We start from the raw sequence: 25,925 nt of genomic DNA, 5'->3' as shown, positions 1-25,925 counted from the left end.
GAGCTGATGAGGCTGTCACGAGTGACACACGTTTGGGAACTCTGTTCTGCTGCACTCTGAAGGCTGTGGCACCTTTGCCCACAGATGTGTCATTAGCAGTCAGATTTCCTCTGCAGTTCATTCCTTAAATCCCTGCTAACTAACCATAAAAACAACATGCTTGTTCCATGGGGTGTCTGAAAAAAAGGCAGTGTCACCTCTGTACTAATGCACGAGGCTTTTATCAGCCTGGCACTGGGAGTTGTTTCAAATCAAAACAGAGTGGGGTTCATCTCATCTAACCTCAGCCATTACTGAGCTAAGCATCAAGCTGACCGGATGAAAGGCTCTGGGGCAGTCAACAGATTGTGATTTAGTCTTGTGAGGCTCTCTGGTTTCATTCTCTAGGAAAGTATGTCCGCTGCTGTTCATCAGGAACAACAATCACATCTCATTTTGCAGAGTAAAAAATGGGATATTGCTATAACATACCCAATGGATTCAAACTGTGGGTGTAGTTGTGCAGTCCAGACCTCCAGGTCTCTTCAGCAGCAGCCTGGTAAGTGCTATGCCAAGCAAAGATGCATCCATGTTAGAAGTTTTATTGGGCTTATTTTCAATTAAGAATTCTACAAGCAAGCATTTGCACTTATGAAGAGATTTGGAAATAAGTTTTACATTTTAAATATGTCTGGGTTAAAAAGAATCATGAAAATGTTCCTTTTCCAACTCACTTTGTGTGTGTGCTAATCACTTCCATCACTGTTTTCATTTCTGTCAGGACACTAAGCATATCTGTTGAGACAAGAGACAGTGGCACTTGTTATGCGACTGAAAAATAGCTTTTGGTAACCTTATTGAGTGACTGGAGACAGATTACAGCAGAGATTTGCAAAAGGAGTTCAGGGCACTTCAGGGATCAGTCATCTGCAAAACCAGTGGAAAACTGCAGTTTGCCTTAGGTGGCTGGTTACACAGCATGAGTAGTGAACAGTCAAAACAAATAGTTTGCATAGGCTAAAATATGTTTGCAAAGTGCACTTGAGTAAATTCTACTGACAAGTATATTTGGAAAAATCAAAGTCTGATACAAACAAAAAAGCTACTGAACAAATTAGATACAAATCGTTCTCTCAGCAGTAGACATAAGCTCGACAGATCTTGAGGTCTACACATATCAATGACACAGACCTCAATCTTCTGCCTAAACCACCTGACAGTGTCAGGGCCATATGGAGCATGACTTTGTGATCTTGTTGTCCCTTTAGGGAGGGAAGATATGGATTTGTTTTTCTCCATTTCTTTTTGAATTGAAGAAGTTCGTTTCTTGCTAGTAAGTCATTTGTGGAAGTGGCAGAGGTCACATTGCGCTCTGAAGTTTTGTCACTCAGAGCCAAGGAAATGAATGATTGCGTTGTTTGTATTTAAATCACCAGTGTTAAATAATTACCTTTGTCCTGATAACCATCTATAAGGTCTGGAAGCAGAATAGTGGAAATCGACCTTTTCCCATAAAACTCTTCACTGGAGATTTACTGTATGGCTTCTTCTGGAGACAAATTTGTCGCCTTTTCTTTCTCCCTCTCTCTATCGTCGTAACTCTTGTTAACAAATAAGAAGCAAATCTATCTGTTGAAGCTCAGCTAAGGCCAAAGTGCTTCAATTTTCTTAGCACAAATGCTCCTGGACATTCTGAATAGTCTTGGGCAATCAAATGCCTTGGAAAAGTTAACATATATATATGGTTGTAATATCTTGGTCTTTAGCCATGGCACTACAGGTGTTACCCCCCAGTACATCCCACTGTCCCAGATTCCACATTTGAACAACTTGAACTTGTTCCATTTGAACAACACTACAAAACTGAAGAAATCAGAGCACAGTCTATTTGCAATAGTGAAGACTGAGGTTAGAAGTATTGTTTTGCTACACTGGCCTAGCATTCACATTCAGCTGCACAACAAAGAACCAGCCACCTGCAGGACATGAGGCCACAGACTGGCCCATCAGGGTTTCTCAGATGAGCCCCATGGCAGCCTGAGCCCTTCCCTGTTCTGGCACTGGCTGCCAGCAGAAATGTTCCAGCTCCTTGGGGGTTCCCAAGGGCCATTCCCTGCCACCATCAGCCAAGGGCTGTGCTCAGGACAGGGATCCAGTGCCCATGGAGGTGGCTGTTCCTGTGCCTCCAGCTCTGCTGCAAGGTGCTCATGGGGGAAGCCACGTGGTGGCAGTTCCCGGAGTCTCTGCTGTGGATCAGAACCTGGCATATTTTAATCAAAAGCCTTGGAAGCCAAGCAAGGCCTCGTTGAGCATGGTCCTTAAGTGTGTTTGGTGCAAGGACTGGTATTTTGGGTAGATTAGTGCCTTCCAGTGGCAGTAGGGAAGAGCAGGATTACTGGTAAATATCTCTTATTGTTTCTTCCTATATTGAAAACCTGCTGGTCAAATTTAAAAGTTAGTATGTGTGTAGAACAGCATTAAAACATACATGCAAGTGGAACTGCATGTGCAGGTAGCCAGACTGTGCTGACATTGTGCTGACTGTGTGCTCCCTGAGGGCAGGGATGGCTCCCCCACCCTGCCCACAGCCCTCCCAGGGCATCAGTCCAAAGTCCTGCTCTGGATAATGCAGTGACTGTGTCACCTGGGTACAAGGGTCTACCCTCACTGTCACCCACAGCTACCCCATTTTAAAGTAGCTGATTCTTGTTCCCATTTCCCACCAGTTTGAAAAGCCAGGCTTGGACATCAGTCCTCAGGAAAAATTACCAAACTGAAGGGGTCCCTCCTAGTATCCACAAAAAAGTTCCCCAAGCCCTGAAGGGAAATAGACTTTGGATACACTCTAATCTTCAGTATTTATTACTTTCATGAAAGTGAATACTTTCATGATAACCACACTAAGAAGGCTGTCACTGTGTGTCCCTTTTTGAGGCATCTGATGCTAGATGGTCTCCAAACCTAATTCTTTTAGGCTTTGATACAGGGTTACAGGATCCACTTTGGAGGCCACAACAGTGTACCTCTATCTATATTTCTCTACCATCCAGCTGTGGGTAGGACCCTCAGCCACATTCTGACACCAGATTTTGTCTACACCCTGGTGCCATTTTCCCTTCTTATATCACCTTGTGTCTGAGTTTTCACAGGAAGAAAACCCAGAATACAGCCAAGGAGAACATTTCACAGATGTAACTGTGAGAGAGCTGTGGATGACCAGACATATGATGTTGGTTTTATCTTACCAAACGTTTACTTCTGTATCTGAGCCAGGCACACATCCCTTTGCAATCAATGGAGTTTAAGGCATGAGTCATTTTATCCTAAAATTCAACTGATGATTATTAAAGTTTGCCACTAGTGGCAAAACAAATGGTATAGAGCACCAAGAGAGCAAGGTTTTGCTGACAGGGAGTACACCCACATCTGCAGTACTTTCAGCCCTGCAAAGAGGTAACTTTTTTATTTTCTGGTGTTTTAGGAGAGGACTGTGGTCATGTTGCCCTGCCAGCACACCCCTGGTTTGCCTGGAGTTCATTAGCTATGGCAGATACTGCAGTCTTTTGAATCAGTGAAGTTCAAATAACTCCTGCTTTACCAGAAGAGAGGATTTTCTTTGTTGTTGTGGAAGGAGGAAAGATGGTTCATACAAGGGAATAAAGGAGACTGAATTCACATGACTAATGGAGTTAGATACATTTGAAAAGTGTGAGCTATACATTTTCTAGTAAAGGGCCCTTCTCCTCACCAGGATTTCCTGTGCCAGAGGGAAGAAAGTTACAGATTGCTTTGCATTTTAAAATGAAAGAACAGAATATGGGAGCTGTTTTATAATCTCTTGCTGAGATCAAAGGAGAAGGGAGGTAAATGGTATGTACTCCTTTCTCTGTTGCTGCACCAGCTATTTAGTAGAACTAATGGAGCCTCCAGTGTAGAAGAGACAGAGATTAGCTTCTTCATCTCCACTAACTGTAAAGAGTCCAAAAGGATTAATATTATTGAGTGAATTTCAGCTAGAAAGTAGGAAGGAGATTCTCTCTCCCCTCTTCATCTTTTAATCTTTGTTTCCAGAAATAACTCTGAACCAGGTTTTCAGCCTCTCACCCTTTCCTTTTGGGTTTTCTTCCTTATTATTTCTTAGTAGAGACAGACTTGGACATATGTAACACCCCTAAGAAGATTAGGCATGGTTGAATTTTTGACAAGTTTGAGAGAGAACTGAAAAGGACTAATGAGACTGAACAGTCATGACAAGTTTATGGGATCAGAGCCTTAACTGGTTTGAAAGAGTGTTATTCCACTGACCTCAGCTGGCATGACTCTGTGTATGTTCATGGAGTTCAATAAAGCCACAGAAACTCACTCCAGCTGAGGATCTGACCCCTGAAGTGATGGAGTCTTAGCCAAAGCAAACTGAACTTTTTGTCATGAATTGGTCTTCCAGGGAAAATAATTGCTAATTCAATGACTCCCACTGTTTTATTGCAGCTGTTGGCCATTCTGCACTGCAGAAAATCTTTACTTTTAACTGGTGAATCAAGAGTTTCCCCAGCATCTTCAGTACATGGAAGATCAGAGGTGCAGAAGTGTGTACACAGTCCTTCAAATGTTATGTATTAGAAGGCAAGCCCTACAGTCAGTTTATGAAGCAAAAGTCAGATACTCAAGAGAAACCTTCCCAGCTAGATATTTTCCCTTGCTGTCCTAATTTGCTCTACCAGTAAATGGTGAAAAAACATCTAAAATCCTGGTTTAGATGGCACTTTTGGACACATAGGGGATTCTCCTAGTCAGGGTTAATTTTGTGTAGGAAGAGCCTGAAAGAGCTCAGTGGGACCAGTTTTCAGTACACCGAAGCAGTAACCCTGGCATCTGTATTGATGCTACAGCACTATCCAGTCAAATGAGTCCTCAGAATTGCAGAATTTGGAGCTGAAGAAAGCAAGCAACCTGCTCAGGAGGTTACAGCTCTTCTGTTCCTCTTGGCAGCCACTGAAGGGAGATGAGAAGGAAAGAAACACGATAAAAGTAAATGGCACTTTCCTGCTAAGCTAATCAGTTCTGTTTGAGAACAGAGGGCCGTGCCAACTGCAAATCAATGCACTAAATCACTTTCATTCTTGTGCGAGTCCTGCTGCCATGGCAGCTGCTAACAAGGGAATAAAGAAAACTGTTATTGGATATTTAGTGGACTTTTTAAGTGCTTGTGTAAAATAACATATTTAATTTAATGCAAAGTTATAAATGTAATTGGAGTTTATGGACATTATAGCAGGGAAGAGAGGAAAGAGATTCCTCTTCTTTCTGCACAAAGAGCTGGTTTATGTTTCCAGACTCTCCTTAACAAACTCTGTCTGCAGTGTTAAAGAGCAGCCTTCCTGTTGGATTTTAACACTTCATCATTTTGTTAAGGGGTAAACACTGAGATAATAATATGTCTGATATTTTGTGTGTGTTTTTAATATGTTCAAGGTACAGAGCAGAGCTAACACATACTTACCTTAGGAAAAAATCAATGCTTTTTAATGTCATAGGCTATATTGACTATTCACTGACTATTAAAGAAAACCTACAGTGTCTGCTCCAGATGTTGATATGCACAAAAGCATGTGTAGATTTAATCAGATAATCCCACTTAAGACAACAACAACTGCACCAGGGGATTTATTTAATGATGTAATATTATTTTTTTTTCTTATTCTTTTCCAAATTGTTCCCAAATAATGGTCTTACTCAACCCTAGATGTAAGTGGGCCTATTCCTTCCTGTGGCATGTTTCTGCAAGTTTTCAGTGGTGTTATCCATACAATGGTTTGGGTTGGGCAGGGTCCCTAAAAGCCACCTTGTTCCAAGCTCCCTGCCATGGGCAGGCACACCTTTGTTCCTAAATGCCTCTTGAGGAAGTTGCAGTTTTCCTAGAAAGCTCTGTTTCTGCAGCACTCTCAGAATTTTGAGCATAAAATAGAGGCTGCACATCCCTGAATTCATGGTTTGAATCACTGTTGCCCATACAGAGCAGCCCAACTTTGTCATCATTTAAATCATCAATCGTAGCTGTGCAGTGAAATGTTTAATATAAAATACCCACGGGCAAGCAGTAGACTGCCTTCTCTTTAATTACATCAATCCTCAATCACCCCAAAGCAATGCCAGCCTTGGAAGTACTAACTCTGACAGGTAGTACTTCTGGGAATGCCATAAAAATGCCAGCAAAGCAGCAATGGCAGAGAAAATAAGCTGCCTCATCTTTGGAGAATTATTGAACTGTACTAACATTCAAGGGTACAATGTCAGCACAATGCAGAAAGAGTTAGATGCACAACCCCCATTATTATTGTTGATGGGAGTCAGGTGTCAAGCTCCCTTTGCATCACTCTGAAAACTTGGCCTTCTTTGTAAAGCTCTAGCAAACTTTTCCTTTGTCACCACTCTTAATTGAGAAAAAGATTTGAAGCCATTTGTCCTAGGATTGAATAAAGACTGAAAAAGTAAAAAAGAAAATACTAACAAAGTATCAGTGATGAACCTGAGATGTTAAGACTCTCTACAAGCAGTGATGGAAAGTTTAATAAATATTGAAGGGTCATGCCTTAACAGGTGAAACTGAAGGAGCTGCTTTTCAGTGAAAGGCACTGTAATACCAGCAGCACCCAGGACAGACCCAGGACAGCCCCTAACCCCTTCTAGCTGTCTCAGCTCCCAAGGGGTCAAATGAGAATTTAAATGCCTAAATAGTTAAATAACTGGCTCAATTAGCAGACCTGACTTCTCTCAGTAGCATCTTTCCTGAGAAAGCCCTACAAGTCTCAACCCTCTTATATCACCCTAAACTGTAATGGTAATGCCTTTAACTTTCTGCCCATAGACAGAGTAGTTAACACAACACTGCCTCATGTTACCAAGGATAAATCTGGGCAGGAATCAGGTTAAATTTGCATTATTATTATGGAAGTACAAAAGGGAGAGGTCATACTTGGCTGCTTACAGCAGATGAACAAAGAGATTTTAAGAAGCCTTTCAGCACTAATTGCCAGCTGGAGCTTTCTGATGCAGGCCATTCACTTCCCAACGTTTAGCAGATATTCATTTTGGGAGGGAGGGGGTTACAGATCACAGAGGAGTGCTCACAGGCAGTGTCTACACTCAGCTGGGGCTGTTCCACATCAGTCCCACAGCCACTTTTGGAAAGGAGGTGGACAGCTCTGCATCTGCATTTGTGGGCTTAACTGCAGATGAAACCTGAACTGCAAGTGAAACCTTAAAAGAACTGAAAGAGCTGTGTTGTGTTGAGGTGAAGCCCATTGCTATGCCCATGTTGGGTGACTCACTCTACAGTGAAGCTATCATTTTCCAGGGTATAAAATACATCCTTAGCTGTCCATCCATATTGCACCTACACAAATATCTTTACTTCTCCATGTAGTAACTCATGGTGTTTGCAGATCTTTGAGTGCCTTAAGTGGGAGTTCTGTGACCATAAAGGAGTTTTAACCCCCTCTCAGTAACATACCATTCATTTCATTACCCAAACCTATGCACAGATCAAGGACTGAAAATACCTTGAAGAAGAAGAAGGAAGAAAGAAATCCTGTTAATAGAAGAGCATTCTTGCAGGGGCTGCAATGCTCAGGGAAGCAGGACATCCCCTTCTGCACCTTGTAATGCAGCCACAGGCAGTGATAACACAGGTGAGGATTTCCCAGGAAGGTAGTGTAGAAATCATGTCTCCTGAATTTGGACATCCACTAGTTAGTCTTTTAGCCTAAATCCATGTCCCAGATAAAATCAATAGGCACCTGCTGGGAGGGCTTTATTGCATTTATCCCATTGGCATTTATTTGTACATGTCCATGCCAATGAGATCAGTCCCTCCTGGGGTTGTTCAGCCTTTCTTACAGCAGATAATGGCTGAACTTGGAGACGGAGTTTGGAAAACTGAGACTTGGTGTTAGCAGCTCAGACCCACCTTAGAATTTGTCTACCTGAGTGGACTGCTGGTTTCAGAAGGTGGCAAAACCCTTCAAAATCAGGTAGTGCAGCACAAAGCTTTGTATCCTCCTTGTCCTTGTGCATGGACAGTGCTGAGCCTTAGTCTGTACTCCTGCCTGCAAAGGCAGCTGCTTTTCTCCCCAGCCCTCAGCTCCACTGGCTCCAGGCATCCTTTTAAATACCTTTACTAACTGTGCTACTCTGGGTTAGACCACTCATGTTTCACATAATCATAATTTAGTTGACAGGTTTAAATTAGTGATAGGCAAACCTCCCTTAACCCAAATCAAGGACTTTCATACAGTTTTCTGTTCCAGCTTAGCAAAGTCTCCTTAAGTAGTGCAGATTTCAACGTAGACACAGGCTGATGAGAAACTAACCCACTCACCCTGGTACTGGCCAAACTAGTTACCCATATGACTGAAGACTTTTCTCTTTGGTAATCCTGTTTGGCATACAATCAAATAGTCATAGTTAATCACACTGATTTATTGTATGCTTAATAAATCCACTGGCTGTTTTTGTGGTCTTCTTGCATCTCTAGTCAGCCCACATTGGGAACAGGTGGGTTTCATGCTATTATTTTCTCTGTGTTTCTCCTGTTTTCTAAAGTCATGACATCCCAAAAAAATAGGGATAAAAAAAGAAGAGGAAATAAAAGCATGTCATAGTTTGTAGAGAGCAAAATAAAAATATTTCCAAAATGAATGTTCAAATAGCATACGGAGCTTGCTAAGAAGTGGATTTTAAACTGCAATTTCCAAGCCACAGCCAGATCACTTAGAAATACATAATATAGTACACTCCACAGGCAGACAGATTCACATAAACTGATAATAACTCAAGAGTTTTTATCTCTGTGTGTCCTCAAGCAAGGCATCAGGAGAGAGAAACACTCTAGCAACAAAATTAAATAGTTTTAGATCTAATTTTACTAGGCTGAACTAGATTTCAAATTGATTTCCAAGGAATCTAACAGAGAACAAAACACAGACACATTGCCTTTCTTATTAAAAATCCATCTACCACCTTGTGTTTTTACTTACTTTGCTCTTTACTGGAAGTAATAAGAAACTAATATTTCACAACACAACACATTTCATTCCATAGAGTCTTCCATAGTGAAGGAGCTTGGAGTGGGCTGGTACAGAACACCAAAGTACAGCCCCTGAGATTTGTCTATACAAGTGCCCATTTGAATTCATGATAAATCTGCAGCTAAACCCCACTGTCTCCATTCCAGAAATGCAGGAGAGCTGCAGGACATGCCACTGTAGAAAGAAATTATGTCCTAATGCATGATGTGATCAATTAAACATATCCTTGTGTACCTCAGACCATATTGAATGAATCCATGCAAATCACATGCACGGGGCTTTTGCTGGTCCTTTCTGCTTCCTAAGTGATAAGGCAGAAGTTACTTTGGCCTCAGATAAATGGGTGCAGCCCTGTGTGGAGGCACTGGTGGGATGCAGAGGGGCCAGAGCCCAGGGCATGGGCCTGCCACTGCCTGTTAGGTGTTGGATTGGCCCTGGTAAAACATTTCACACAGCTTCCCCAATAGCATTCCAAGGTAGCAGTTCTGGGTCAGCAGACAGCTGGGACAGGATGCACAGAGGATTAGTCCAGCTGCCAGGCCCCTGAGCTAACTGATGTTTCACATTCAATGTTCTCTGCAGTATCACAATAGCATAAACTGTTCTTGCTACTTAATGTAATTGCATTTCAGAGCTCTCCTCTTGGACACAGAACCCATTTTGCTAAGCACTGAACAAGAGTAGAGAAAAAAGATATTCTCTGCTCCAAGAACTACTTAAAAAAAAATTATACAGGCAGCAAGTAGATCTAGTTACAGAAGACCCCTGCACTTGGCAGGCCTTGTTCCACTTCCAGGCAAGGCAGAGAAGCAGGTGCTTGGGCACTGCATGGTACTGAACAGCTTGCTGCCCTGTTTCAGAGGAAGATTTCATGGCTCCAGGTTCACACCTCTGACTTCTAACTCGAGGCACAACCTGCTTTGAGCAGCTGAAAACCTTCTCCTAAATTCTGACTACCAAAATGCTCCCTGGTTTTGTCTTCCCTTTAGTTATCAGACTAAAAACAATGTGCTCTGATATTTTACATCTTTGTTTCAGGTCCTTGCTGAAGCAGAGAACAAATAAAGTAATGATGAATTTTTTTTTTTTTACTTTTAAAAACCTAAATTCCTTAATCTGAATAGTCCCTTTTGTCCCTGTTTTTGAGAAAATTGTTCCAGTCAAAAATCATATTCAACCAGAAGGTTTTTCTCTCTGCATATTTCTCTGCTACCTCCAAGGAAAGCTTTCCTTAACAGTTCCCACGTGGGCCAGGGTGGGAAATCACAGCAAATGCTCTGGATTCAAAACCAATTATAAAAAGCAGACCTTTAGTGACTGCCCACCTCAAAAGTCATGCTCTCAGGGGTGCCAAGCATCACAGCTACGGACAGGAACAGTCACAGATATTTTAACCCTTTCGTATTCTCCAGTTCAAAGGCTCTTTTTCCCCCCATGGACTGCTCAGCCAGGTTTGCTGTTCCAGTTGCATTGACTGATGGCTCTCAAGGGTCCATGATGTCAGCAGAGCTCTGATTTAGGACCACACAGAGCAGGGCTGAGAGAGGAAAAGTCAAACCAAACAGAAATGGGTATGTGCCAATAGCCCCTTGCAAATATAGTCAGGCTTGAGCTTATCCCAGGCAAGGCACCAAACTGGAGCTCCTGCAGCAGCCAAAGCTGCTGCTCTGTCCATACAAACATCAGCCCTCTGAAGGGGTTTAGGGCAGCCACATTTCCAACTTGAACATGGCTGGGGGGGATGGACAGAGACCCTCCCAGCCCCAGTGGAACTGTGGTGGTAATTCATGGGGACAGCTTTGTCAGTGTGCATATAAAAGCATCACACAGAGGCCGCCTGCTTGCCTGTGAAGCAAAAAACACTTGGGCAATGCTACTAAGCCCTGCACACTCAGAAACTTCTGCTTCAACAGCTGGTTCTCAAACTGAGCTGTAAGGGCTGATTCTGACACCATGTAAGTAAATCCCTATCTAAAAACCAGTTGCTTAAATTAAATGATACAGCATGGTGGCCATACAAGCCATAATTTAGAAGGCTGTGAGCCTTCCCTATAAGTGCTGTGGTTTAATAACTTTTTTTTTTTTTTCCACAAATCTGCCATATTTTTCTTTTGCATTAAGAACCTCTTCATCCTGTCAGTCAATGTCAGCCCAAGCCTGAACTGACTAAGATATAGGAAGGAAGATAAAGAATCATCTCCTGATGTGCAGGCTCTCTTTTCCCTGTATTCCCCCTCCTTAAGGGTGAAACACAACTTTAAAAATGTAACTATTCAAGTAGCTTCAAATACTGCTTTAGAGAAATAAAAAATAAGGTTTTTTCCAAGAGATTTTGCAGCTGAGTTTACACTATTGCATCATATTTGTCCCTTTCTGAGTAATTTCATACTCCATACAAACCAAATTAATTAGCTCGGACTGGTCTATAATGTCTGCATTGTGTTTTTAAAAGAATACTACTGAAGGGACCTCTGAAAAGTAAAGTAGTTTATGGTAATTAATTCAAATATGAGAATGAAACTAATTCAGTAAAACATTGTTAACTCTGATCTGGCAAACCACTGGTATCCATCTGTCTAATCCTTCTTGTGTTTGAAAGTTGCATTTTTGAAAAGCAACTATTAATAGTGCTCATTAGCTGCCAAGCAAAAGAGCATGCCACAAACTTCTGCAAATACCAGCAAACACTGCTCACTTTTCCAAGTTTGAGCTAGAACCTGCTGCAGGATCTCATGGTCAGGGCAAGTTTTTCTGCTGGAGTCTGTAGAGATGGGAGAGTATAAAGGACGGGCCCTTTCTATAAAGGAAGTGCAACCCCCTGCAGAGTCCAGCTGTCTCCCTACAGCCCTTCAGCACCTCCCCACCAGACAAGCTATTCCAGCACTGCACTATCCCTACTGTTAGGAAGGGTTTTTTAATGTCTAAAGTGAATTTTCCTTGGTGCAATTTAAGTCCATTACTTCTGGTTTGTTAATGCACATGGAACACAGCTTACCCTGTTCTTCCATGCAGCAGCTCTTTATGTGCTTGCAGGCTGCTGTTATGACCCCACTCAGTCTGCTCTTCTCAGAGCTAAACAATTTGTCCAACATGTATAAGGGCTGATTTTTAAAAGTGTTGAGCTCCTGCTGTTCCTGTTGCTTTTATTCCTGGTGATTGAGAGTGAAAGAACTTCCTAGAGTTGATGATCAAGCAGTATTGTCTGGTGCCCTTCAAATACTGATAGGTATGAAGGGCACAAAGGTGTTTATAGCTGTATATGTGCATTCTTGTCTTCACAATAAAAGTGTATTTACAGGACCTGTGACCAGCCTTCTGACTGCATCCCCAGGGCAAGAGCAACTTCACAAAAAAAGCAGGTTTTAATGGAAACTTGCCTGCCTTTTGTGCCAGGCTTTGCTGAATCATTTGTACTAAAGCATTTTCTGTATTTCATTCTGTATTTCATGCAATACATATCTTGCTCCATGGGTTTTTTTTTTTTTATTTTAATTATTCTTATGGCTACTGTAAAAACACTGTTCATGATTCTATGTTAACTATTTACTGTTGCTGGAAAATATATCCTTGGAAGAGGGAACTGAAATCCTTTTCCACCCCAAAACAGCAGAGTGAGGTTTCCTTCCTGTAACAGGCTTCTCTTCAGAAGAAATTATGATTTTTGTGCTTACAGTACTGGAGCAGATTTCCACTTGGAAGACTGTTTTTATAGTGAATGCACTACAAAATATGATGCTATCATCTTGCAATAGTGTTCCAGGGCAGCTAAGACAAATTCTACTATACCTGCTCTTTGTCTCTCAATTTCCATTGTAAATAAAGCTTTCCTTGTGTCCATGTAGGCCCTTATGAAACCTCTTCTTCATGGCATCAGAGACTTTGGGTACAATTCTAATGCCAGCAATAATACCTTCATGTATTACTTCTAATAAATGGAGGGTCATATAGTCTGCGTTTCTGTAGAAAAGAGTTTTTGAAATGTCTTTTTTTTTTTCTGCTTAAACCCTCTCTCCTAACCTTAAAAAACAACTTCCTCAGACAAATACAGAGATCATTTACAATTATAAAGTAAAAATAGCTGCTCTAGTTTTGGGCTACCTGTTATTGCTTCTTTTTGGGGAAAAAAAGAGCGAAGTCATGGCAGGAAAAGAGAATGAGAGAAGGAGGCTTTCATGGAATTTTTCTCTATGATTTTTTCAAATCCAACCTCATCCTTTATTCTTATTCATAAGATTTCATCAAATTGCTGGAAACAAGGCTAATTATGATCGGCATTAGCCTACCCAGGGACCATAAAGTATGACTATACAAGTCTCCTAATCTTGACAATTAACCCTGAATTTCACCATTGGTAATAAAGCTGAAGGACCTCATGGTCTGTACAGCAGTAGGCAATAATGTGCAAAAGATGGAAGTGCACAATAATAGCAATAATTTTAAACCTAACCTGACTATTTCCCTGTAAATACCTTCAATAATTATTCTGTCATTTATATTTTCCTCCTTCTCTGGGTCAATAATTCATCTGTGCAGTCAGTGTGTATACTGCAGCTTTTCTCTTTTTACAGAGCTTACTCAAAATCCTTCCCTCCTCCTCCTCCCATTTAGACACATACTAAATGTTCCCTTGCTTAGCCAATGGATTGACATATTGAATTATAATCTTTATCACTGGTATTGATAGAAGTATATTCTGTTATTAGGACCTGCCTTTGTTTGGTTGACACAATCCCATCCATTGCTGCTCTAAGCATGCAGCAAATTTCACATCCTGTTTCTCTGCCACACAAAAAGTGAAGTCACCAGCATGGGCTCTGGGAACAAGTGGAAAACAGTACCAACAAAAACTTAAGATGGTTGAAGGATCCCTTAAGACAAAATAAAAATTAAATTGATGAATTTTAAATCCACGTTGTAAATTTCACCTATCAATTACACGGAATTAAATCATAAAATATCCCTTTACCTAGTATAAAACTAAATGGATTTGCATTTTGATTGGTGGCAGGAGTAAGCATTAGCCACTGCAGCAAGAAAGCACTTCCATAGTGCTTGGTTAATGGGCTAACTCCCTATGAGAAGTGAGAATATTTTCTCAGCAAAGATTTATGTTTGTGTGTGGCATCAGTGTCCTGAGGGTTAATCCTGAAGGTCTGAAGGCTGTCAGCAGTGAGGCACAGGTGCAGTACACACACTTTAGGATCTCAGTACCCAGACACAACAGTCACTGCTGCTACTACAGCCAAGGGCTGCCCTGATCCTGTGTCTATCATCTGAAGCATTTCCCTTACCAAATGCAGCCTTTGGATTCAGTCCCAAAAGCCTACGCTCTTTTCACTTCAATCAAAGAAACCAGCTGAGGAAGTCAGGAGTGAATACCAGCCTTTATCAGGATCACAACCCAAAGTCTCACACACAGCGAGACGTCGTACAGAGACACCACATTTCTCAGTGAGCGATGCCTTAGCAAAAAAGTGTCAAAGAATTCACTTAGAAAAATCTTCTGGCTATAGCATTCATAAATAGCTTCATTCTTTTGGTTCTGACATCACTGAAATCCCATAATGAAATTGCAACTGAAGGAGGCTAATTTGTGCTCTAATTATATATTAGTCTGGGCTGAAAGGTTTCTGGACGGAAAAAGATTTTCTTCAGGCAATCTTTTATTCTGCTTATTGTATTTACTTAACAAAGAGCAGTCAGCTTTTACAGTGAATTCCCATAATGGAGTTGAGCTGTAATGTTTCCCAGCCAAGGGCAAATATATGCAGTCATTTTTGATGGGTTCTGATAACAGTCTTTAACAAAAACAAGGATTGTTTGCAAATGTAGGAAGAACCAGGCCAAAAAGCTAACTGATGGACTGCTGAAAAAGTTTAAAGAGCTCTTCAGCTGGAATACCTTCTAGACCAGTGGTACTTTAGCAGGCAGGTAGTTTGAGGAAAATCAGATAAATATTTTGTCAATGATAAGGAAATTTCCCATGGACATATTATTTCTTGTGTCACTTGAAAGAATACATTGATGCTTCTGCCACAGGATGAGAGGCCAACATTGTTCACAATGTGCAGGATGCAGAGCATTTTCACTGAGGAAATAGGTGAGTCTCAGCTGCCTATTTCCTCCATAGCTGGAGCTTTCTAAACAGAGAAAGACTTTAGAATAGCAACAAAGTTCTTTAAAGCTGTGGATCACCTTTGTTAGATGTGTTTCTCTTTCTTCTGACAAGTAGACACTCTGCTATTGTTGGTCCTTAATAAAGTCTCCATAGTGTGTCAGAAGGAATTCAGCCTTAAAAAAAATAAACGTTCAGCTAAACAAACTAGTTATCAAAGGAAATAAAACACTTAAGTATATATCTGTTTCTAGTGTTTGTATTAACTTCAGCTTTTCCCTGTAGATAAGTCCTGAGCCAAATATTAACCTAGTATAAGTCAGTATGAGTTCTCATTTTGCTGCCCTGGCCTCTAATGCAGAGTCTGATCGTGGCATTGGAATTAAATGTCTCTGCCATACACTATCTGCAGGCTAAACAGAAACTGCAGTTAAAAGCACTTAATATGAACACACAAGAGGGATTTCAAGAGTGCTCTTATTGAGTGAACAATAGCTTTCTGGGCACACCATAAGGTTTTTCCAAAAATTGTATCAAAAACTGGTAGAATTACAAACCATGGTAGTCTTTTGTGCCATCCATCACTGAGTTTTCTCTTAAGAATTCTGGTTCAGTCTCCATTGTGGAAAGGAAACAAGTGAAGTACATGATCTCGTCCATTAGAGCAGTGCTCATGTCCCTTCTCTCAGGGCTGACTGCCTACCCCATTCCCAGCTGGACCAGGTCAAGCATCCCCTGCTCTGCAGTGCTCAGGCACCACTGCTGGGAAGCACAGTCAATAAACACTACATGGGGGCAGAAACCAGGAGGAATGTGTGTTTGGTGTTTGCATGTGCCAGCTGTAAAAAATGCATCGAGGTTCAGTAAACTGTGGTGGTGCTGTAGAGTCACAGAATCACAGAATGTGCTGAGCTGGAAGGGATCCGTAAGGATCATGGAGTCCAACCGCCAGCCCTGCACAGCATCATCCCCAAGAGTCACATCAAGTGCCAGAGAGCACTGTCCAAACACTTCTGGAACTCTGTCAGGCTGGTGCTGTGACCACTGCCCTGGGTCAGTGCCCAAATACCCTCTGAGGGAAGAACCTTTTTCTAATATCCAACCTAAACTTTCACTGACACAACTTCAGGTGATTCCTTCAGGTCCTAAAACCAAACAGACCTACCAAGATGTTTTGCCCTGAGAAAAAGTATGAAGTAGATGTGAATACATTGACTGAGCACCTATTTTATGTGTATCTTTTTTTCTGTTTTCTTCTAGAAAAACTCAGCATACTGTCAACCTTCATAGCACCCTTCAAGTACCTGAGTCCTGGCCCAACCACCATGGAGGATGAAGACAATTTAAGTAAGCAGTCCCTTTTCTCTATAGATAAACAATAAAGTTCAAAAATAAAATATCTACAGTGGAGGAGCAATTGTGGAAAGGAGGTGGTTTTGCAACTATTGGCAAGTCCTCATGCGAAATCACAGAAGGGAGCTGGAAGGGACCCACAAGGATCATCAGGTCTAATTCCTAGCCCTGCACAGAGCCATCAAATTGAGAATTGATTAACCAGGCTTAAATAAACCAGTTATAACCTAAAAATTAACCACTCTTGGCTAATTAGTATTCTCTTGGGCCCTTACACCTCAACCAACTCTCTGAGCCCATGACTGTACAGCTGGAGGAAAGTCCTGCTGGGTTTGAAGGAGTTGAGAAGTTTTCCAAACACCAGGAAGCCCAAGAGTGGCAGTTAGGAATTAATAACCCTCAGTAAGCCCTTCCATTTGTCACCTAGGAGCAATTACTGTGTGTTATCCTGCCTGCTTATTGTAGCACAACTTGAATCTTTAAGAAAAAAAAAGGGAGGGAAACTTTCTGAACCAAATGAGCAATGTTTTAGTATCACCTACCAGATTGGTTTGTTTCCCAGCCAGACACATGCTGCCATGTTGCCCTATTAGAGCCACTCAGTGGGAGGAATTTGGTGTTTTTCCCTTGTTGTTCCTGATCTGCCTTGGTTTGGTTGTGGTGCACCACCAAGGGGAAGAGCTGCTGGAGGAGTGAAGAAGCACAGCTGCTATTTTCTGCTGCTGAGCATCACATGGGCATCACACTATTCTGCTGCACAGTGAAGGCAGGCAATTACAGATCTTAGCAAAGGCAAAAAAAATCCTGAAAACCCTTCAGAATAGCTCCCAGGAAGGCTGTATTTTCAGGAAGACATGTGAGAAGCATACACACACACAGAGGAAACATATTATGCACACGATGAGCTTGTGCAGGCACCTCCTGCGTAATAGTCCCCAAATGTGCTACTTAGTTATTTTTAGGTAATGTAGGAAGTTTGTACAAGAAAAACACTGTAACACCATTTTCTTATTGCTACTGTAACACCAAGACAGCTTCATGCCTACGTGGGTTGTAAAACAGCTCACATGGACAGGGTAAGCTACGTTTTCTGAAAGAGAAACAGAAAATGTCACTGTTTTCAGGGTCATCCTACCCAGTTCTCCCTTTGGTCAAACATATGCTCCAGTGAAAAGGCAGCTATTTATTTCTTGGTACACAGAAAATGTTTTAGGTGTTACTATTCGAATCTTTAAATATTTTTTTAAAATATGAACTAATTTAAATTCATCCATATTTCTGTGTTCACTTGCAGTATAGTGGTCTAAATCCCACTAAAGCCTATAGCACACATGTACCTCTGGAGTAATTCCATATTTTAAAGAGCTTCAGAGATTTGCTCTGAACAAGTGGAAAAATCTTCTCCTGTGTTAACAATTTAACAGGAGCCCAGGAGAATGCTGGCAAGGTAGAAAAGTGGGTTGCTTATCCCTGTAGTTTTCTGCTCACTGAGCATCCTGTGGGAGCACTGCTTCCCAACTGTGCTGTATCAATAGGCAGAGTTCCACCAGCTGAAATGGATACAAATCCTGTTTCACGTTCCCTTAGGCCTTCTTTACAAAGGGAGCCATGCAGTTTAAATATACCTGCATTTTCAACGGGTGATTGTTAGCATACAGACATTATTTTTGTGGTTTGTGATCAATGAACTAATACTAGAAAAACTTATCAAAGGCACTATGCACCTTTGGAATGGAGTTGTGGGTAAAGTAATCATCTGTCTCTGATGAAGGTCTAATCTTGAACATGCAAGGAAAGAACCACCCTATTCATCCCCAGAAGGCACTGCCTAAGAATGTAAGAAATTGTACCTAAGAATGTAAGAAATATCACAGAGGATTAGAAATAGGAAGCCTAGCTCTATACATGGTCTTCAGCACTTGTTAATGATGCTTTTTAAAAAAGGACATTTAAATAGGGATCTTCCCCTTGGTATATCCTCCAGCCCTAGCAAAAATTTACTCTGCTAGAGCTTGCACCTGAATCATCATATTTCTTAGGCATCAACAGAACTGTCTTGTCCTCTCCAGAGCCCACTGATACTTCTGATCTCAACAACAGCCAGGAACAAGGAGTGATGTAGAGTGCTGTCAAAAAGTGCACCCTTTTATTGCTTCAAACCTGCTGTCTCTAGTGCTGGGATTGCCTGAAACAGTGAATAATCATTCCCTGTTCACTGCTTAAACCTGTCTGCCTTTCATGATGTTACAAGCCAATGCCTGTCCCTTATCTTTAAATGTGCCATCCCCACTTTGCCATGGGATCAAGGCAGATTATCACCAGCCACAGGTAATTTTGAATCCAGGTTGTACCTGTAGCAGGAGCACATGATTCCTGGGGATCTCATTATGGAGTGCTGCCACAGGCACAGGCTCAGGGCAGCACACACCTCCCCAGGGTCTGCAGATGGTCCCCAACACACTGATTTCAACCACTGCAGCAGCCTTGAAGGACACGTTCCAGACTCAGATTCAATGTACTGAGGCATGTTCAGTTATGAGCATGTTGGTCAAATTCCTCTTCAGACAGCATGAGGCCCCAGAGCTTTTGTTTCCAGTGTGAAATACAGCCTCACAGTGTGAGACAGACAGCCCTGTCTCTAAGAAAAAAGTGAATATCTCATTTCAGGAGGCAGAGCTCCAAGCAATCCCTCACCAAAACTATTTCCTTTTTTTTTGTTTTGAAAACTGTCTATTGCTATCATTTGGATTTCTGCAGGGCCTAAAATGTTCTGGCTCTGGTTCAGGTAGGTATGTCCTTAGGTCTGTCTCTGCCATGGGCTGCCCACATTTTCTGCTACATGCCATTCTTTGCTAACTTGTGCAGAGAGAACCAGAATTTTAGTATCAATCTAAGTCAGGTCATTAGATCATTTGAGTAATTTCCCTCATTGGTAAGATCTGTTCACAGTTATTTCAGATAGGGGGACAAAGTAGAGTATGCTCATTCTGGAACAGCTAAAGACAATAGCAGTCATCTTTCACAAACTTTTCATCTTCCCTTTTAAGCAAAGTCCTGTACTTTTTTCACTGGTAATGCTTCTATCTGCAGTATGGTGTTACACACCAACAAAATCTAATGGCACTGGTTTTAACCACCTGAACCCTGTGGGCTGCCAGGGTCTGTTCACCAGCAATAGAGAAATCATGGCTTACCTAGAATTTTTGCATGAAGATTTAAAAATACATAAGTGTGTTTTCATGTGAGAGAGAAAAGAGTGATTTCCCTTGTTGGCTTCAAGTTTATTATTCCAAAGTCAAGAACATCAACCTAAAAATCCCAGCAGAAACATTCCCAATTCTTGGTTGGGGGATCAATAAGTGTATGGAAATGCCATCTTGCTTGCAAGAGGAGACTGCCCTACATTGCATTTGATGTCAGAGCTGTCCTTGGACAGGGGTACCCTGGCTCTGGCTCCTGAGTTCATACCTACTGCTCCTGATTCAAGATTTTTTGCTTCCAAGTATTCCAGGAGTTATGGAAGTCAATCCTTCTAACATCTGCCATCAATGTGATATAGATGAACAGCAAAAATGTACTCTAGATAAACAATCCAGCATTTACTAAACACTTCTAAAGACAGTAACTGCCTGTCTCAGAGCTATCAGTTGAATCAGGAGTTGGCTATGACGCAGATATTGCAAATTCTTAATTTTAATATCACAACTTTTCAATAATGTAGTGTTCATTGTGATTCAATAGTAAAGATGCCAGTGGAAATGAAGATGGCATCAACCACCTTTCCTTTCTCATCCTCCCTAGAAGTTGGCTTGGCAGCAGAATAACCTTCAACAGGAACAATATTATCTCTTCAAATGTAGCGTGGAGGATCGGATGGTTAGCTCTGCAGAGCCCTTTAGACCCAGAGACATAGTCAGTGTCATTATTAGTGATGCATTATAGCTCTGAAATGCTCTTGATGATGCAAACTCTCTAGGTTAACTCTACTGTGCATAATGACCAAAAGGAGAAAAACATGAAAGAACAGTAAGAATATTGAGGAGTAGTGCATAAATAAATGTATTTCACTAACTGCTTTCCTTTCTCCCATTCAATTACTGAAGCAAATACAAGATCACAATGTCTCCTGTTGCCTGTGAAGCTGCAAAAATCAATTAATCAAGTTACCTGGGGAGATATTACAGAGCAAAGCTGCAGGACTTTTTTAGAAACCTTACTAAATAAATTAAAAACTATTGCCCAAAACCTATATTTTCCTTCCTCCTTTTTTTTAAACTCCATCCCCTTTCAATGTTATTATTCTCCAACCTTTCATCATGGGAGAGCCATAATTTATTATCTTTTTTTTTTTTTTTCCCAAATGTAAAGAATGTATTTGGGAGAGTCAAGAACAAAGACATTATGAGAAATAACAAGACTGAAAATGATCCACAGTTTTGCATTTTCCCTGTGTGTATCCTCTGACTTACCCCTTTTCTTTTAGTGCTCTTCATTTCTAAAATTGCTTGTGATTGTTCTATTGCAGCTGCTTACAGTATTTATCTTGTGTAGTTTGGTGTCATTTGCCTGCTTTGTCTGATTTTCACAATAGAAGTACATGTGCCACCATTAGAGAGGTAATCTTATGTCTGCTACACAGAGGTCTCATAAAAGACATATTTCAAAGACTTCCTATTTCAAAGATACCTGAAAGTATAAAGTAATTTCACATTTCTGGCAGCTGCCAGGGATCACACAAGTCCATCAGGCTCACAGACTTTCTGAGGCACTCGCTGAGTTTAGGCTGCCTCTGCTTTGCAGGCCATGATGACTCTTGGCTGCTGCAGCTCCTGCTGAGATCTGGGCAGAACTGAGCTGTTTCTTGATGTTTCAGGACAGGGTGCTCTAAAATCTGGTTGGCTGTAGGGATACTTGCACAGATTTTCTTCATTGTGACAAGGCTAAAACACATCATAAGTACAGGCATATCATCACCATGCATGCCCAACTTTGTCCACACATCCTTTGTGCTTGATCTCTGGAAGTTTTACACTTGCATCTCTGCACCTTTTTTCACTTCATCAAGGCAAACTCTCTGTTGGCCAAAACATGTACTAGACAATTTTATAGACACAATTTAAGACAAAGAAGTAATGTTTATTTTGTGGTTTTAGTTTATCTTTGTTTTATTGAGGGTGGTTAAGGTAAGACATTAAGGTCACATATTCATGTTCACAAATCTGCAGTTCTCTGACCATGAAAGAAAAACCAGATGGAATAAGACAATATGAATGATAAACACAAATAACTTCTTGAGTTTTCCTATTCAGTGGTGCATAATCAATACAAATTCTTTTCAAAGCTGAATATTGTGTGAAGCAGGAGCTATCTTTCTTTTCATGCTTCTTGACTACAGTATCATTATGTACCATAATTGGCTCTGTAAAAACCTATTAGGTTAAGATGAGAGAGGAGGTGTGAAATGCAGAACCAAACCTGTTTCCTGCTAAAATAATATGTCTGCGTCAAAATATTTTGCCTTTACATTACAAAATACACACAACTAAAGAGATATCTTCTGAGTGGGATGAAAACATGAGAAAGGGTCATGAGAGAAAATGGCCAGAGACACTGCCAAACTGGATAGAGGAAGTTGAAGCTGATATTCCCTTTCTCTTCAGTGCAGAGTCTCTATAAATAGAGTTGTGAACTCAATGAGAAAACAGCACATTATCTATGTGCCTTAGTTATCATGATATTTTAAGTGTCTTATTTCCAGAGAGGTTGGTTTAAAGATGTCATATTTTACACAGCTGAATTCCCTATGATGAAACTTTTTTTTTTCTATTATGTAGGTCTTTTGCTGTACTTTCCTTCCTCAGTTGTCTTCATTCTGTCCCCTTAGCTTCAGAAAGTAAAAATTAACTAGCCACTAAAACCTTAATTTGTCATGTTCTGCCTCAGCAAAGCACTGCAGAAGAGAGTTCTTTGGTGATAACTCTGGTGAGACACAGACCCAGGCTGGAAGCTCAGTGTGTGAGCAGGGTTTTCAGGAGAAGGAGCCTAAAGACTCAGTTCTGCAAATGGGCCCCCACACATGGCATTTGTGCCATGATCATTACTCCTGTCTAAGCAGTGGCCCTCTTTCTCTGGAACAACTTGCATGAGTGCAGACTTAGTGCTCTGATGGGAAAAAGTCTTTTGATATTAAATACAAATGTAAAATTTCAGGATATAAAAGAAGTTTTTAATCATGATGGCTGGTTCCACATGATCTCCACAGGCTCCTGTGCATCTGTTGGCCCAGCCTAACACTGGGATACAGCACAGACGCAGTGCTCCAGCAGGAGTGTCTCAAAGCTTAGCCAGCAGCTCACCCCTTACATCCTTACCAACTTATATTATCAGAGTAGAGAGAAAACCGAACGTGGCCATGCCCTTACAGAAAGTGGGAGAACCATTCTCTGTCCCCTAAGGACCACAGGGACCTTCTCTGTGCGTGGGACTGACACAGCCTGTGCAGGTGGCATGATAGTGTCTGCAATAACAAACCAAAACCTGGGAAAGGCACCATGCCCAGCATTGTCTGGAGTAAAGCAGGCAGCTGCACAGTGCTCTGCTTGGAAAGGGATCAGGTGCATCGCTCCTGGGATGGGTTTCCTTGTAGGTTGGTTATACCCATATTTTCTTCCTCCATTTATCTCTGTCCCAAGAAATGCACAGGAGGACTAGAGGATGTGTTAGACATACAAGACATTTAAACAAACTCATCAGAACTTAAAGAAATTTTATAGGATGGTTATTTAGCCAGCAGTACATCTTGTGTCTCATTCAGGACATCAGTGGGAAGACTCTCCATGCTCAGCCATGCCTCTGCTGTGGCACAGAGCACTCACAGCCTTGCAGCACATTGCACAGGCGTGGGCCAGGGCAGGGGGGATTCATTGGCTCAACAACAGTGCTCCCCCTTCCACGGCTCCCCACTGGCATTTCATTCCCTTCCTGGCACTCCTGGCAGTCACTCTCTCTCTCCTATTGCTTTTCTTTGACACAGATCATCCTTTACATCAGTAATTGGTCCCATCATGATGTTCTGGCTTCTCCTGGTCTCATTGGGATTTATCTACAACTTTTGCAATATTAGTTGTTGCTGATGCAGAAACTAAGAGTATCTGCAATTGAGTTTGACAGAAAGGCACTCATTTACTAAACTGGGATTTGAGTCCAGACCAAATAATTGTTTCAAATGCTATGAAGGTCTGTCAGATCATTTCCTAGTCTGGATTCATTAGGTTTACAATGCAAGAGGCTATGGTGTGAGCAGAGACAGTCAATGTATTCATTGCAAATAGATTTTTCAATGCATTGGCCCATTTTTCTGTTTGTGAATCATTTCTGATTTCTAATAATGTGTTCATAAGCATTCACCCACATGGATTATAGAACAATTGTCTTCCTAAGGGAATTTTGCAAACTATTTACATTTTACTAGCAATTATCAAGCAGTTCATTTAAGTCACATGGCATCCATTATGCTTCATCTTTGAATGATGTAATCTTTTCTTAAAACAGAAGGCTAATGACTAATAGAAGCAGACCTTTAGGGACAAGTAAACATTCAGAACATGCGAAAAAACTGTGCTAGAAATAATAAACCAACCATTACACAGATATTTAGGGAAAGCTCCTAAAAAGGGCTTAGCAACTATTTCTTTTTTTTTCTTTTTTGGCTATTCTGACAGCCCTAGGCGTAATGTCATCTACGATGATGACAATTGTAATGCGAGTCATTTCCTTTTTTTACTGACAGGTACCAGCAGTGCAGAAGTAAAGGAAAATCGAAACATTGGCAACCTGGAGGATCATCCAATAGCATCTACTGATAGGGCAAGAGGGGGAACAACTAGCAGTAAGAGGAAAAGACCCTTAGAGGAAGGCAATAATGGCCATTTCTGCAAACTTCAGCTTATCTGGAAGAAAGTTTCATGGTCAGTGACGCCAAAGAACGCTCTGGTTCAGCTACATGAACTCAAACCAGGATTACAATATAAAATGGTGTCCCAGACAGGTCCGGTGCATGCTCCAGTCTTTGCTGTTGCTGTGGAAGTAAATGGACTTACATTTGAAGGCACAGGCCCCACAAAAAAGAAAGCCAAAATGCGCGCCGCAGAGCTAGCTCTGAAGTCATTCGTTCAATTCCCCAACGCCTGCCAAGCCCACCTTGCCATGGGAAACTGCATCAGCCCATCCACGGACTTCACTTCCGACCAGGCCGACTTCCCAGACACTCTGTTCAAGGAGTTCGAACCCTCCACACACAGCCAGGACTTCTCGGTCTACAACCCCGTCAACAACGAGCTGCTCTCCACCGCCTACCGGCGCGGGCGCCTGCTGTGCCACACGCTGGACCTGGTGGGCCCCGCCAAGCCGGGCAAGCACCGCGCGGCCAAGGCCGAGAGCGAGAAGAACCCGGTGGTGCTGCTCAACGAGCTGCGCTCCGGCCTGCGCTACGTCTGCCTCTCGGAGACCGTGGAGAAGCAGCACATCAAGAGCTTCGTGATGGCTGTGAGAGTGGACGGGAGAACGTTTGAAGGCTCAGGACGCAGCAAGAAGCTGGCCAAGGGGCAAGCGGCGCAGGCGGCCTTGCAGGCCCTCTTTAACATCCGTCTGCCCAGCCACATTCCCAGCAGGAGTAAATGTCACCATTTGCCACAGGTGAGAGCTCCTAGGTGCTGCCACCACGTTGGAGGAACTCTTTTGATGGGTGGCTTTGGTATTGCTGTAGCTGTTGTTGGTCTGCCCGATGGTTCCTCTCATGTTACAGCAAGTGTCATGCCACAAAACAACCCTTTCCCATAGAAAGACTGGTCTGGTTTGAAAGCAAAACCAGTGAGAGACTCCAAGTCAGAAATACAATTTATTAGGAAAAGGGAAAAGGAAAACCAAAATACATGCAATAATAAAAAAAAAAAAAAAAAAACTGACAAAGTCAGAATACAACCTGACACCCTGCTGATCTGGGTGTTGGTAGCAGTCCAGTTGGATTGGTGGCTGCAGTCCTCCTGGAGTGGCAAATGCAGTTGTGTTGCAGCAGTGGTCCTGTAGAAAGGGTGTAGTCTTCCTCTGAAGATCCAGTGGAAAAGATGGCAGTTCCTCTGGAAATCCAGTGGAAAGTCTGACTGCTCTATCTCAAAACCCAGATTATATCCAGGTGGGATGCTCAGCTCCTCCCCCCTGGGCAGAGCTCATATCATTCTAATGAGTCATGTGGTGGGTCCTTGATTGCCCACTAAACAGAAATGGCTCCTGGAGGGAGCTATCTCTGAGTCATGGGGCAAGACGTTGATGGGCCCATTAACAGGAGATAAGGAAAAACAATGCCCCTCCTGGTTTCAACAGCTCTTGAGGATGGG

At 41.9% G+C, this 25,925-nt stretch overlaps 1 protein-coding gene across 1 annotated transcript in view; it reads left to right on the top strand.

Annotated features, from left to right (window-relative positions):
• Window positions 1–25,925, top strand: part of ADARB2 (adenosine deaminase RNA specific B2 (inactive)) — a 306,016-nt gene that overhangs the window by 180,985 nt on the left and 99,106 nt on the right. Inside the window, exons 2-3 of the mRNA XM_071428638.1 lie at window positions 16,441–16,527; window positions 24,323–25,227. Of these exons, the coding sequence (XP_071284739.1) occupies window positions 16,441–16,527; window positions 24,323–25,227 (992 nt within the window). The remainder of the gene's footprint in view (window positions 1–16,440; window positions 16,528–24,322; window positions 25,228–25,925) is intronic.

Source organism: Agelaius tricolor, unplaced genomic scaffold (genome assembly GCF_023055355.1).
Source record: "Agelaius tricolor isolate 1412-34295 unplaced genomic scaffold, bAgeTri1.0.p SCAF_6, whole genome shotgun sequence".
Lineage (NCBI taxonomy): Eukaryota > Metazoa > Chordata > Aves > Passeriformes > Icteridae > Agelaius > Agelaius tricolor.
This window is presented reverse-complemented; position numbering and strand designations above follow the sequence as displayed.